Source organism: Primulina eburnea, chromosome 7 (genome assembly GCF_022965805.1).
Source record: "Primulina eburnea isolate SZY01 chromosome 7, ASM2296580v1, whole genome shotgun sequence".
Classification (NCBI taxonomy): domain Eukaryota; kingdom Viridiplantae; phylum Streptophyta; class Magnoliopsida; order Lamiales; family Gesneriaceae; genus Primulina; species Primulina eburnea.
This window is the reverse complement of record NC_133107.1, coordinates 4240004-4252582: the sequence shown is the minus strand read 5'-3', so window position 1 is coordinate 4252582 and position 12579 is coordinate 4240004. Positions and strand designations below refer to the sequence as shown.

The 12579-nt window shown below is 35.1% G+C and overlaps 3 protein-coding genes across 4 annotated transcripts; 2 read left to right on the top strand and 1 right to left on the bottom strand.

Moving 5' to 3' along the window:
* The first annotated feature begins 451 nt into the window (after positions 1-451).
* LOC140836768 (secretory carrier-associated membrane protein 2-like) lies at positions 452-5047 on the top strand. Of its 2 annotated transcripts, XM_073202525.1 has the most exons (13): positions 455-748; positions 1073-1138; positions 1442-1555; positions 1638-1700; positions 2876-2909; positions 3038-3160; positions 3318-3380; positions 3468-3561; positions 3805-3850; positions 3939-4006; positions 4245-4293; positions 4500-4565; positions 4680-5047. In XM_073202525.1, exons 1-13 carry the CDS (start codon positions 692-694, stop codon positions 4764-4766), a joined length of 930 nt encoding a protein of 309 aa, XP_073058626.1. In that variant the 5' UTR covers positions 455-691; the 3' UTR covers positions 4767-5047. The 2 variants fall into 2 exon arrangements, with proteins under 2 accessions (XP_073058627.1, XP_073058626.1); XM_073202526.1 differs by lacking the exon at positions 4245-4293 and having other exon boundaries at positions 452-748.
* A 411-nt stretch (positions 5048-5458) lies between these two features.
* On the bottom strand, positions 5459-6130 carry LOC140836769 (uncharacterized). Its single transcript, XM_073202527.1, has one exon. It carries the CDS (start codon positions 6097-6099, stop codon positions 5656-5658), a length of 444 nt encoding a protein of 147 aa, XP_073058628.1. The 5' UTR covers positions 6100-6130; the 3' UTR covers positions 5459-5655.
* Positions 6131-9971: 3841 nt separating this feature from the next.
* On the top strand, positions 9972-12209 carry LOC140836767 (sphingolipid delta(4)-desaturase DES1-like). The gene is made up of 2 exons (XM_073202524.1): positions 9972-10276; positions 11155-12209. Exons 1-2 carry the CDS (start codon positions 10109-10111, stop codon positions 11989-11991), a joined length of 1005 nt encoding a protein of 334 aa, XP_073058625.1. The 5' UTR covers positions 9972-10108; the 3' UTR covers positions 11992-12209.
* The last annotated feature ends 370 nt before the right edge of the window (positions 12210-12579 follow it).

Genomic DNA, 12579 nt, shown 5'->3' with positions numbered 1-12579 from the left:
TTTTTGTTTAATTAAGAATATGGATTGAGTTTTTTTTAAAAAAAAAATTTAGCCTCGTATTTTCAATTTTTAATTAGCCGATTCCCCGAGGATTTTTTTTCATATCCGTCTCCTCCCAAAATGAAAACAAGAAGATGAGAGTTGCTAGTCTCTTACTGATTGAAAATTTCAAACGATTAAATTATCGATTCATTCAGCCCAGGATCAATATATTTTCTGGCGATGTCCCTGCTTGCGAAAAAAAAAACAAAAACCTCACCTCTTGTGGTGTGGTTATATCATATTCTTTTTATTACAAAAAATAATAAAGACTTCTCCTTATCTTCACAAGACACCCACGAGATCGATGATTTTAAGGAAAGAATGAGTCACGAGACGAAGAGAGTAAAAATCATATATATAGATGAATAAATATAACGCGAGAAATACATGCAAAATAGAAAACAATAACGGCGGTAATTACAACACAAGAAAAGTCGGCTGGAAAAGTCGTTAGATTTCGCAGCACGTCGCTCTGGTCTCCGTTTGCTGTCTCTCGATATTCTATTATATTCTATTTTCAATATCTGAATCCGCAGTTGTCATAAAATTCTTCTGCCCCAACCCCAAGCTTCCACGCTACGTTTGTTGCATCTCTATTTAGCTGGTGTTGTTCCGACGGATTATACTGAAGCGAACATAGACCAAGAATATGGCCGGCCGTTATGATCCCAACCCGTTTGATGAAGACGAAGTTAATCCCTTTTCTGTGAGTCATATACCCTTTTACTTCGCGTATGGGTGTGCTATATTTTTGGTGGGAAAAAAAATACTTCTTTGTTCTTTTGATTGCGCCAAAAACGGATTTGAACTTGCTAGTTCTTCAGTAAATAATTGAGGGGTTTGGGCTTTCTGAGAAAGGAATTACGATGATTGTCGATTTTATTGTTTTGAGTGTAAATTTTGTATGGAGTCCAATGAAGTCAATCCATTGGCTTTAAGCTGTTGGTTAAATTGCTTTGGCATTTTTACGGAACCTGGGTGTTTTTGTATTACATAGTACTGATTAGAGTATATATGTATGTAAATACAGGATGGAGGGGCTGGAGGTAAAGCACGCGGGCAATCAAGGTTTGGTGGAGGTTCGTTTTATACAACGGTGAGTTCATCTTTATTTTGCTTACATGCTCATAAATGCTTTCGTGTTGTACCTTGATCTTGGAACATGCATTCCCACTTTATACTCGTGCATATGACGGGTCTCCCAGTTTTATCCAATAATTTGCCATTGAATCAATTTGAGTAATTCTGAGTCTATTTTGTTTCTCGAGATTATTTTTGTTCAAGCTTTATACTTTGAAATACTCGTTTCTGTCGTCACCTTTATAACTTAATGCACGAGCAGTTTGCATAGCATTTTTTTTGAAGTCTTTTTCACAGTAACGATGTTCTATATTTTCAGACTGCTGGGAGCGTCCCTCCTGTGACAAACTCCAGACTTTCACCCCTTCCTCCAGAACCTGCTGATTTCTACAATCCTACGGCTCCATATGATATTCCTCTTGATAGTGCTTCGGTAGTTTTGATTGCAATGCTGTCTTGTTTGTTTCTTAAATTGGTTTGACCAGTCTTCTAATAAAGGAAAATTTCAATTGCAGGATTTGAAAATGAAAGAGAGAGAGCTACAGGCCAAGGAAGCTGAGTTGAAAAAGAGGGAACAGGTATCAACTCTGTTTACTCTTGAACCGTGGGCATGAATTTCTGTGAATCTTCATACAGCTCCTGTTAGCTTTAATGGCATACACAAATCAGCAATACTCCTTTCAATGCTCATCCCCTATACACACCCACACACACAACATATAATTGAAATTCAAGTTAAACTATGACATCACTTGGACGTCGTAGACGATAAAACCTTTTAGGATCGTTATAAAGCGGCAATCAAGTCAATTCTGGCTGAAGATGTGGAAAGTTTATATATGAGAATAATTGTGTCTTCATCATATATGCATATATAATGCTGACATTCATGTGATTATTGAACTGTTCTATCCATTGTCAATAATTTGATATCTTAAATAGCATATTGTTTGGAGGTGGAACCAAATTGTTTACCCACTATTTACTATCAATTAAACATATTTTTTTTTCCAGTGAAGCATTTGATTATTTTGGCTATATAGTGTCAAATGGACAAATCATAACTTAAAATGTTAGACTTTTTTATCATGACACTTGTGAATAATTTATTATAAATTAATGTGATAAATGCAAGGTGCAAAATAGAATAATCTATTGATTGAAGAGTGAAAATTGTATCCATTGAAGAAGAATTGAGAAAAGGTATCTGGTCATGCAAAAGTTAAACTGTATCCATTGAAGAAGAATTGAGAAAAGGAATCTGGTCATGCAAAAGTTGACAAATAATTCCTTTCCATGAAAAAGAAAATTTGTGAGCAATAAAAATTATAGTGGCATTTCTAAATGACTAGCCAGGAAACCAAATTTGAGCTCCAAGAGGCTCTTCCTTAATATATAGTATCTTATACTATAACAATAACTAACATCGTTCATGTGCCCTGTTTTTTGTTTGGACCATGTTATCATCTTGTTCTTAATACGTCAATTCCTGGGCAGCTCCCCTTCCCTGGTTATCCCATTATTACTTTATCTTGTGTACAATAAATTACATAGCCACTTCTTCCCCCAGCCTTCAATAAACTATCTGGTTGGGCAGCTCCCCCTCCACAGTTATTCTGTAAATTATGTTATATCGTGTAGAGTTTGTACAATATATTACATAGCCTCCACCACCACACCCACACCCTCTTTCAAAACCGATTTGGATCCAACTCTCTTTAATGTGTATTATTAACTTATTGATGCTCTGCAGGAAGTTAGGCGAAGAGAAGAGGCTGCTGCACGAGGTACTTTGTTCTATTCTTGATGACTTTATTTTTTTTCAGTTTGGAAAAAGTATACTTCATTGTCTAGTTATTCCTAGAGGCTTTTCAAAGTCCAGAGAATTTTACCCTATTTTTGGTTCTCTTTGCAGCTGGTATTGTGCTTGAGGATAAAAATTGGCCTCCATTTTTTCCCATTATACATCATGACATTGCAAATGAAATACCAATTCATTTGCAGAAACTGCAATACGTTACATTTACAACCTTGTTAGGTATGTAAAACTGGCTGATAATGTTATGGAGGTTCTGTGATTTTTCGTTACCATGCTATTTATTATTTGAATCCTGCAGTATCACTGTCTGCTTTTGCCTTTGTGGTTTGATGGAGATTATCTAAGTACGCTACTAATTTGTATGTACCGTGATCAGGACTCACATTTACCCTTTTCTGGAATCTCATTGCCGTGACTGCCGCGTGGATTAAACTGGGAGGTTGGTAACTTGGTATTTAGTATGCATCATTTGTTATCATTATTGATAATTGGTTTTTGACCTTACGTTCATAATCCTGTCCTCCAGATCCAAAGATTTGGTTTCTTGCTGTGATCTACTTCATATCTGGGGTTCCAGGAGCTTATGTGTTATGGTATCGCCCACTTTACCGCGCTTTTAGGTAAGTGCTTCATCTTTTTGCAGGACCAAATGTTGCGTTTATACTTCTGCATAATTTCTTATATATGGAGCACTTGATATTCAGAAGGTTGTAGCGAGTTAACTTTCAGAAAAATAATTTGTAATTACTCTACGTGGAAGGCTAAAGATTTTATGTAATGGGATGCTCAAAATTTTAATTAGTTGCATGGATCCGCTGTTGTCTATCTTCAGATAATTTGACTCAAATTAATCCATATCGCAGGACTGAAAGTGCCGTGAAGTTTAGCTGGTTTTTCTTGTTTTACTTGGTAAGTTTTCTAAACAAATGGTCTTCAATATATATATATATTATCTTCAATTGAATCACTCCCAGTTTGTCATCTTATGCCTCTACAGCTTCACATCGGCTTCTGTATATTTGCCGCTGTTGCGCCTCCTATAGTTTTCAAAGGAAAATCACTGGCGTGAGTCTTCTTTCTAATTTTGCCACCCTTCATTGGTTTCATAATTTATGCCATATCTTCTTTATTCACATAGTTCACATTATTTCATGTCAATCATTACGTTTCATATTTCTAGGAGTTTCTGCATGTTTGGTTCAAGTAAATATTTTCTCTCGGCTATATAAAGCCATTAGTCAATAGCAATTATCAATTTTTCGTTGTTTGTCTTTTGACCTGATTGTGGATGGTGGTTTTACAGAGGTATCCTACCAGCCGTAGATATCATAGGCAATCATGCCATAGTCGGGGTAAGTCGTGTATATATATACCCCTGCTGAGCTTATATTTATTGGCATGTTATTGACAAGAAACTGATCCTGTATATTATACAAGGGGGGTTACCTGGTTTCCTCCACCCTTGTAAGAAAGGGATCATCCGCTATCTTGTCTAGTAACCAAATTTGGAGGTACAAAATGTATGTTTGTTTACACTAAAATTGTGCATTGCTTCCAGGTTTTCTACTTTATTGGGTTTGGACTGTTCTGCCTCGAGTCAGTTCTTAGCCTCTGGGTTATTCAGGTCTGACCATTGTTTCTCCACACAATATATGTTCTAACACAAATCCATTCCATACACCAAGAGATTCTACCTGTGTGGTTGTTATGTTGATGGTTGGTTCTTGTATATGTGCAGCAAGTATACCTGTACTTCAGAGGCAGCGGCAAAGCAGACGAGATGAAGCGTGAAGCTGCTAGGGGAGCATTGAGAGCAGCAATCTAACTTTGAAAAGTCGAAAAACCGAACGATAGGAAGTCCCGTCATATGATGGATATCATATGTGGGAGGAGGTGCAAGTGTTAGTTCATTATTTTGTAATAGTTTCATTCACGGTTTGCCTGCTTTGTGAGAGAGATGATTTGAGGGAAGGACTAGAAACATGATAGAGATTGTATCTGGTCTGTTTTGTAATTATTATTATGAATATAATTTGTTGTTTATTTGATTAATTATGTATTGTAAAAAAACTCAACACTTTATATATTTAGTATCATTAAACTTTACATACAATAATATTGCGGATTTCAAATACATCTACGATGGCCTCATTCGGAACTTATCCATCAAAGTCCTTTTTTTTTCACTCAAAGAAATTTATCAATCCAAAGGGAATAAAGGTATATCTATACAAACATCAGTTTGTAGTCATAATCGAACGTCAATATATATTTTAATACAATAAATCGTATATTAATTTGGAAGATCACATTAGGCCAACTTTTATGATGCAAATTGTGATAGAATCACCATAATCCACCCACATACATCGACCTTCTTGCCTGTCAGACCTACCCATTACAAACTTGGATCTTCGTTGATCTTTCTCAGTTTGATCTATGTCACTGCGTAATTTTTTTTTCCTCAATAAAAGATGTTCATATGAATATATCTGCGATACAATCCGCACAATCAACTTCAAATCAATCCATTAGCATATGAAAATTAATCTGAATGCTGCTACATACATGATAAAGTTCATTCATAAAGCAAGCACAAAGCAACGGTGTTACCGTGGAATCACATTTCACATACTATATATATTATATTTGTGTGTGTTTATTATAAGTAGAAGCGACACAAAACACTCCATTGATCATCTGATAATCTCTCCTCAGCAATAAGCGACACATTTGTTCTTGCAATCAATAGTGCAGCCACCGCCACCTCCTCCTCCGCCGTACCCCTTTCCGGCGTGGCTGTACGAAGTGAAACACTTGGCCGGGCACGTCAACTTCTTCTTGTAACACGGCCCTTTGTCTTTACACACAACAGTCGGCCTTATCACGGCACCTTTTGCGTATCCTCCCTTAGGTCCTCCGTACCCGCCACCGAAGCCTCCGCCACCAAACCCGGGTCGGAACCCTGGTATGTTGAACCCACCTCCCAGGCCGAAGAAGCCCCCCATCCCTTTGTCATCGTTGGGGTGAATGGCGAGGGAGATGGTGGCTGAAACAAGCAAGAAAACAATGAGAAATGTGATTTTCATATTTGAATTTGTCATGAAAAGAGGAAGAGAAACGAGTAAATGAATCAGAAATGAAGGTGAACGATGCATTTATGCAGTGGATGACAGTTGCTGTGACTCGCAAGTAGTAATAGTGGTAGGTTAGGGGATGCAGCTTTCTCGCACGGTCAAACCAAAGTCTTCACTAATTTGGACCTATCAGTCGTAGCCACACTGCAATTTGCTTTTTTTTTTTTTTTTTTTTTTACAACACAGGCGAGAGTGAGAATTTGAACTCGGGTGTTAGCTAATCTGGTAGTGAGATCACCGTGTTACAAGCTCGGTCTCTGCAATTTGCTGGTTTAAATCGCACTGTTTGAAAAAATAAATTTTATAAGAAAATATATTTTATCGTTATAATGATGGTTTTAGTGCCATATAAAAATTGTTAGAATAACTGAGAAAATAATAATAAATATAGATTTTGGACTATACATTTGAGACGAAAATCGACTCAATCTGACATGTTTTAAAATATTTTAACTTAAATTATCAAATTATAACTGTTCATTAATAGTTAGCATCCTTCTAATAGATTTTGATATCATATCCTGTAGCTAAATTATATTAGCATTAGGAAAAATTAGAAGAAAATTTCGATTTCGACTTTTAATTATCATCTGATTTTTGTCACATTTTTAAGTCATCTCAATTTAATCAATTTGCTCACACTATATGTGAATTGTATTAAACATCATTTTCCCTCACGTGATGAGTATATGATAAGTATGCTATTAATGAAATTTTATACTTATATAATTTGGAAGTCCTGATTTATTTATATTTTGTATGGGCATTTAAAATTTTATAAATACGAAAACTTTCGTGAGATCGTATCACAAGTCAATTTCATTTGAGCGATATTCAACCACATCCAATATATGAAAAACATTATATTTATACACAAAGCCAACATTTCTAATGTGTACAAAACTATGATATCGTCTCACAAAAAACGAGTAAACCGATCTTTATACATATTCATTGTCTTGGTAAGATCACCGATAATGGTAAAAAGGTCATCTATAAGAGAAGCTAGACCATTAGAAGAGGGTGGCCGACCATTATTTAATCGAATATAAATGCAATGCACATCCCATCATATATACTTTGATTTCGAGTGAATAAATGATGTATGACAACTTATCCCAAGCATTTATTTAGCATCAAAAGTCAATTGAATCATTAACATGTCTATTGTGAAATAGCCTTACGAATCTTTATTGGTGAGACGGATCGACCCTACCGATATTCACAATAAAAAATAAGATTCTTAGCATAAAAATAATATTTTTTTGATGGATGACCAAATAAAATAGACGTCATATAAAATATGACCCGTGAGACGTATCACACAAGTTTTTATCTTGAATCATTAATTGCAACACGCTTATTTTATGAGTTTTTAATGGCCCACCCCATTGCAATAAATGGAAGACCTCTTTACCAAATTATTTGAAATTTATTTTTTATAAAATTGAACACATGTTGGCTTTTAAAGATTGTTGGTAGTAAAAAGTGAATAAAAATTCATTTTTTTTATTTATTTGTTAACCTCAAATTTTGCTTTTACTTCTGCTCAATTTAATTTAATTCAAACTAGCAGCTGGTTTTCATATTGATTCTAAATATTCAAAAATGATTATAATACTCTCTGAGTGGATATCATGTGAGACCGTCTTACGGATCTTAATCTGTGAGACGGACTAACCCTATGTATATTCAAAATAGAAAGTAATATTTTTAACATAAAAAGTAATACTTTTTCATGGATGACTCAAATAAGAGATATGTCTCACCAGTACGACCGTGAGACCGTCTCACACAAGTTTTTGCCATTATTTTTATCTCAAATAATTTTGTCTAATCCAAATTAATATTTACAATCATTTACAGTTCGCAATACATCATCGTGAAACTCTATCTTATGCAAACACTCCAATAGACCAATAAGGATATTTTTGATATTTTATTAAAATACTCTCTTAAATTATATTAATATCGAAATAACTGGTGTTTTTAATGAAGATTTGATGGGTTGTTTTTAGGGGGAAAAATATTTGACAATTTTTTTATAATAAATAAATTATTTAGAATGAATTTTGTCCTTATTTTCTGAACTCTCAAAATATGGCCATCCCATGTACTTAGAACAAAAATCAGCGGTGTAAAAAAAATCCCAGGCTTAGATTATATCAAAGAGAGAATGAAAATAATATATTATCCAAGCTATCTTCATTCTCCACCATCAACAAAAGAAAAATAAATAATTCGAATTCAGTGTCACCCAGGGGCGGAGGGAGAGCTTTCTTCACTCGGGCTGGTCCAAAAAAATTTTAAAAAATTTATATGTAAATTTTTTTATAATTTTGGATAAATATGATATTAGTCCGGGTAGATCAATTTAAAATATTAAATGATATTAAAGTTTAAAATTCTAGCTCGGGTAGGATTGGATTCCTGGCTCCGTCCCTGGTGTCACCACCTCCCAAAGATAAAAGAATTTATCACACATAAAAAACTTACACGAGTTATTTTTGTTGAGATCGATTTTATATCCGACTCAAACTATAAAAACATCAAAACATAACCTTAACGTATTTGATATTTATTCTTATATGGATGTTATAATTTTTTTCACTTGAAAATAGATAAATATATTAAGAGTATGTCTCATGTGAGACCGTCTCACGGATCTTAATCTGTGAGACGGGTCAACCTTACTCATATTCACAATAAAAAGTAATACTCTTAGCATAAAAAGTAATACTTTTTCATGGATGACCCAAATAGGAGATCCGTCTCACAAATATGACCAGTGAGACCGTCTCACATAAGTTTTTGCCATATATTAAATACATTGAGTTGAATTTAAAATTCCATTTACTTAACTTGTAGTAATATTCACGTGCCAAAATGTAAAATTTACTCATGTATATATTGTGTTTGACATTTTTAGTCATATATCTTTATTGAATTAATTATAGACATGAAATTATATTTTGATTATCAATTTTAGTCTCACATCTAAATCGTGCATTTAAATAACTAATATCATGTTAAATTTTAATGAGTAGATATTTCGTGAGACGGTCTCACTGATTTACATCTGTGAGAAGTGAGACGAGTCAAATCTATCTCAATCTTACATTAAAAATAACTTTAGGTATAAAAATTTATATTTTTTCATGAATTGAGCCAAGTTGAATATTAATCTCATGAAATTAACTCGTGAAATTAACTATTTCACAAGAGTTTTTATGAATTTGTATGTGATTAAAAAAATCTCTCACAACATGTATGTATGCTTCACGACGTATTTATGAATTCTTAAAAGTGATATTGGTCAATTTATTACGTGATTTTGACCAAAAGAACTAGTAAAAATATAATTTGAAGAATATTATTTATTCAGCCAAAAATATATTACTGAAAAAAATGTGTCTCGTGAGATGATCTCATAAATTTTCATTCGTGAGACAGGTCAATCATGTCATATCTATAATAAAAAAATAATATTTTTGACATAAAAAGTGATAATTTTTTGAGTGATCCAAACAGAATATTCATCTTATAAAATCAACTCCTGAGATCGTCTCACATAGATTTTTGTGATTTAAAATATCAAACGCAATACACATCAGATTAACATGTCAAGCTGATCAACTTTTTATATCAATAATATTTTAAAATTTGCAATAATATTTGATTTTCGTTTATTAAAATTTCAACCAATGGAATTTATGTTGGAAATCGAATTTGATTGGCGAGCGTTTTCTTCCAATCAAGAGAAGCATGTGGTTTTGTCAAAAAAAAAAAGAGAAGCATGTGGTCCATTCGCATCAAATCACATGCAGCTCTCCCAAATTCCTGAATTATCCCTTGTTTTCGGACGGAGTGGTGGACACGCCGCAATTCTTGCAGGGACACACATGAAATATCACGCCGACCAATTCAATTAAAAAAGTAGCCACCCTCCTTCCCCATTAATCCCAGAATCAAGAAAACAACAAGTGAGACAGGGAGAAGAGAAGAGCCAGAGAAGAGCCAGAGGAGACAAATGGGGTACGCAGGGAAAGAGAGGGGAGAACAAGAAGAGGGTGTGATGGCTACCGAATTTTTCTGGTCTTATACAGATGAACCTCATGCCTCTCGCAGAAGACAGATCCTCTCCAAGTACCCGCAGATTAAACAACTTTTTGGCCCCGACCCCTTTGCTTTCCTCAAGGTACTTTTATGTGTCTTTGTTTCTGTAATGTGGGTTATATTGTAAGGATTCACGGAGAAGAGATTGGGTTTTTCCAAGATTGAATTTTTTTTCACATTTTGTGTTGTTTCTGTGGATTTTGGTTGGATCCATTGTGATTGGATTATCTTTTTTTTTTAAAAAAGGAATATTAGGTTTCTCTGTTTTCTTGTTGAGTTGTTTCGTGTGTCCAAATGAATCGTTTCCTGGATACTGTCTGCTATGCGTATTAGGCCATTCATATAGAATGTGTTATTTGGTGCATTGAACTTTACTGATCTGCGCTTAGTAATGCTATGAATATTGATAGGAATTTGATTGGATCTCCTTGTGTGGCCAAATTGCATCCATTCATCCTTTTCCACCCAACTGTAAAAATCGCCTTTCAGGAAAAAGAGAATATAGCTTCTTTTAATATTGCTGAACTTGAATGGTTAGATTATGAAACTTCGTTTGGCTAATTATTCTCTTTCGTAAAGGTGTTGAATTCTTCGAGTTAATCAAATCTAAGCTAAAGTGCTCCGATACAGTTGGTACTTGGTTGTGTTTGGTTGATTGATTGATCTCTCATCCAAAATTCATTTCATGAGAATGATCATCGCTCTTTTACTTCTATGTAGTAACATTATAAACTAATATTTAGTTAAAGTTGTACTTAAGAAGGTGATATTCATTGAAGAACATTGGAAAAGTATTGGTTTCATTGTGCAGCGCAGTTGGAGCTGCTGATCATTTGTTTGATACCTTTTTTATTTGTACTCAATTCATAGCAATTCCCTGAAGCAAATTTGAATTTGGAAAACTGCTAAGCATCAAAGTAACAAACTGTTACTTATGTTTTCAATTGTCTTATATTATAGATTGCCGCAGTTGTTTCACTTCAGCTATGGACTGCAGCCTTCCTCTGTGATGCAGGTTGGCTGAAGATACTAGTGTTGGCATATTTTTTTGGCTCTTTTCTCAACCACAACCTGTTCTTGGCCATTCACGAGCTTAGTCACAACTTAGCCTTCTCAACCCCGGTCTACAACAGGTGGCTTGGGATTTTCGCTAACCTCCCCATTGGTGTTCCTATGTCTGTTACCTTCCAAAAGTATCATCTCGAGCACCATCGGTTCCAAGGAGTAGACGGCATTGATATGGACATTCCAAGCCTTACCGAGGCCAATCTTGTAACCAGTGTTATTTCAAAATCAATATGGGTTGTCTTACAGCTATTCTTTTATGCTCTCCGCCCCCTCTTTCTCAAACCAAAACCTCCAGGAATGTGGGAGTTCATTAATTTTATTATTCAACTCAGCCTTGATGCCTGTTTTGTTTATATCTGGGGCTGGAAGTCTCTTGGTTATTTGATTCTTTCTACCTTTGTTGGGGGTGGAATGCACCCAATGGCCGGCCATTTTATCTCAGAACACTACATTTTTAAGCCAACAGATCAAGAAACGTATTCTTACTATGGCCCTTTGAATCTGATGACATGGAGTGTTGGCTACCACAACGAGCACCATGATTTCCCAAGAATACCGGGAAGCAAACTATACAAGGTGAAGGAGATTGCACCAGAGTTTTACGAAAATTTGGATTCATATAAATCTTGGAGCCAGATCATTGCCATGTATATAATGGATAGGACGGTCGGGCCTTTCAGCCGAATGAAGAGAAAACTATCAGCCAATTCGATGAAGAAATCTGAATAGTTTCCAGACTAAGTATGAGTTTTTCTTTGTTTCCGCTTGACCTCAGTTTTGCAGGTTTGATGTGAGATATAGTCGATTTATTGTTTGTTTTTTGTTGTTGTTTGTATCATTTAATGGATCAATTCTCTTGATGTATGTTGATTTGGAATAAATCAACAGAAGTTATTGTGTTATTTAATATCGTAAAAAGACCAATTGAGACTCTCTCCACTGTCCCACGAAGATCTCTACGCACTTGTCTAATTTCTTTACAGTTCAAGCATGGTCTTACCGACATTGTTCTTGAAGCCAGTAATATTTCAACCTTTCAAGGGTAGAGCTTTTCGTTTCAGAAACTGATGTCTATTCCTTATCAGTACCCATTAAGGATTCTTAACTTAAAGAACAGAGTAAACTCAAAAACATCCATATGGACAGCAGTAAGGCCCGCCTGCGTCAAGAATGAATCCGGGAGGGTGGTTCCCCCATGGCCATGTCCACCACCATACCCCATACCCCGTCCATATCCTCATGAGGAGATGCTGCCATAACTCCAACTGCCTCAGCTTCACCCGTTGAAGCTTCCTTTGTCCCCACTCCCATCACCTG

Coding starts and splice junctions, on each gene's coding strand:
- LOC140836769 (XM_073202527.1), bottom strand. CDS start 6,099: ATGCATCGTTCACCTTCATTTCTGATTCATTTACTCGTTTCTCTTCCT.
- LOC140836767 (XM_073202524.1), top strand. CDS start 10,109: ATGGGGTACGCAGGGAAAGAGAGGGGAGAACAAGAAGAGGGTGTGATG. Junction 10,277..11,154: donor ACCCCTTTGCTTTCCTCAAG/GTACTTTTATGT, acceptor CTTATATTATAG/ATTGCCGCAGTTGTTTCACT.
- LOC140836768 (XM_073202525.1), top strand. CDS start 692: ATGGCCGGCCGTTATGATCCCAACCCGTTTGATGAAGACGAAGTTAAT. Junction 2,910..3,037: donor AGAAGAGGCTGCTGCACGAG/GTACTTTGTTCT, acceptor TTCTCTTTGCAG/CTGGTATTGTGCTTGAGGAT. Junction 4,007..4,244: donor TTCAAAGGAAAATCACTGGC/GTGAGTCTTCTT, acceptor GTGGTTTTACAG/AGGTATCCTACCAGCCGTAG.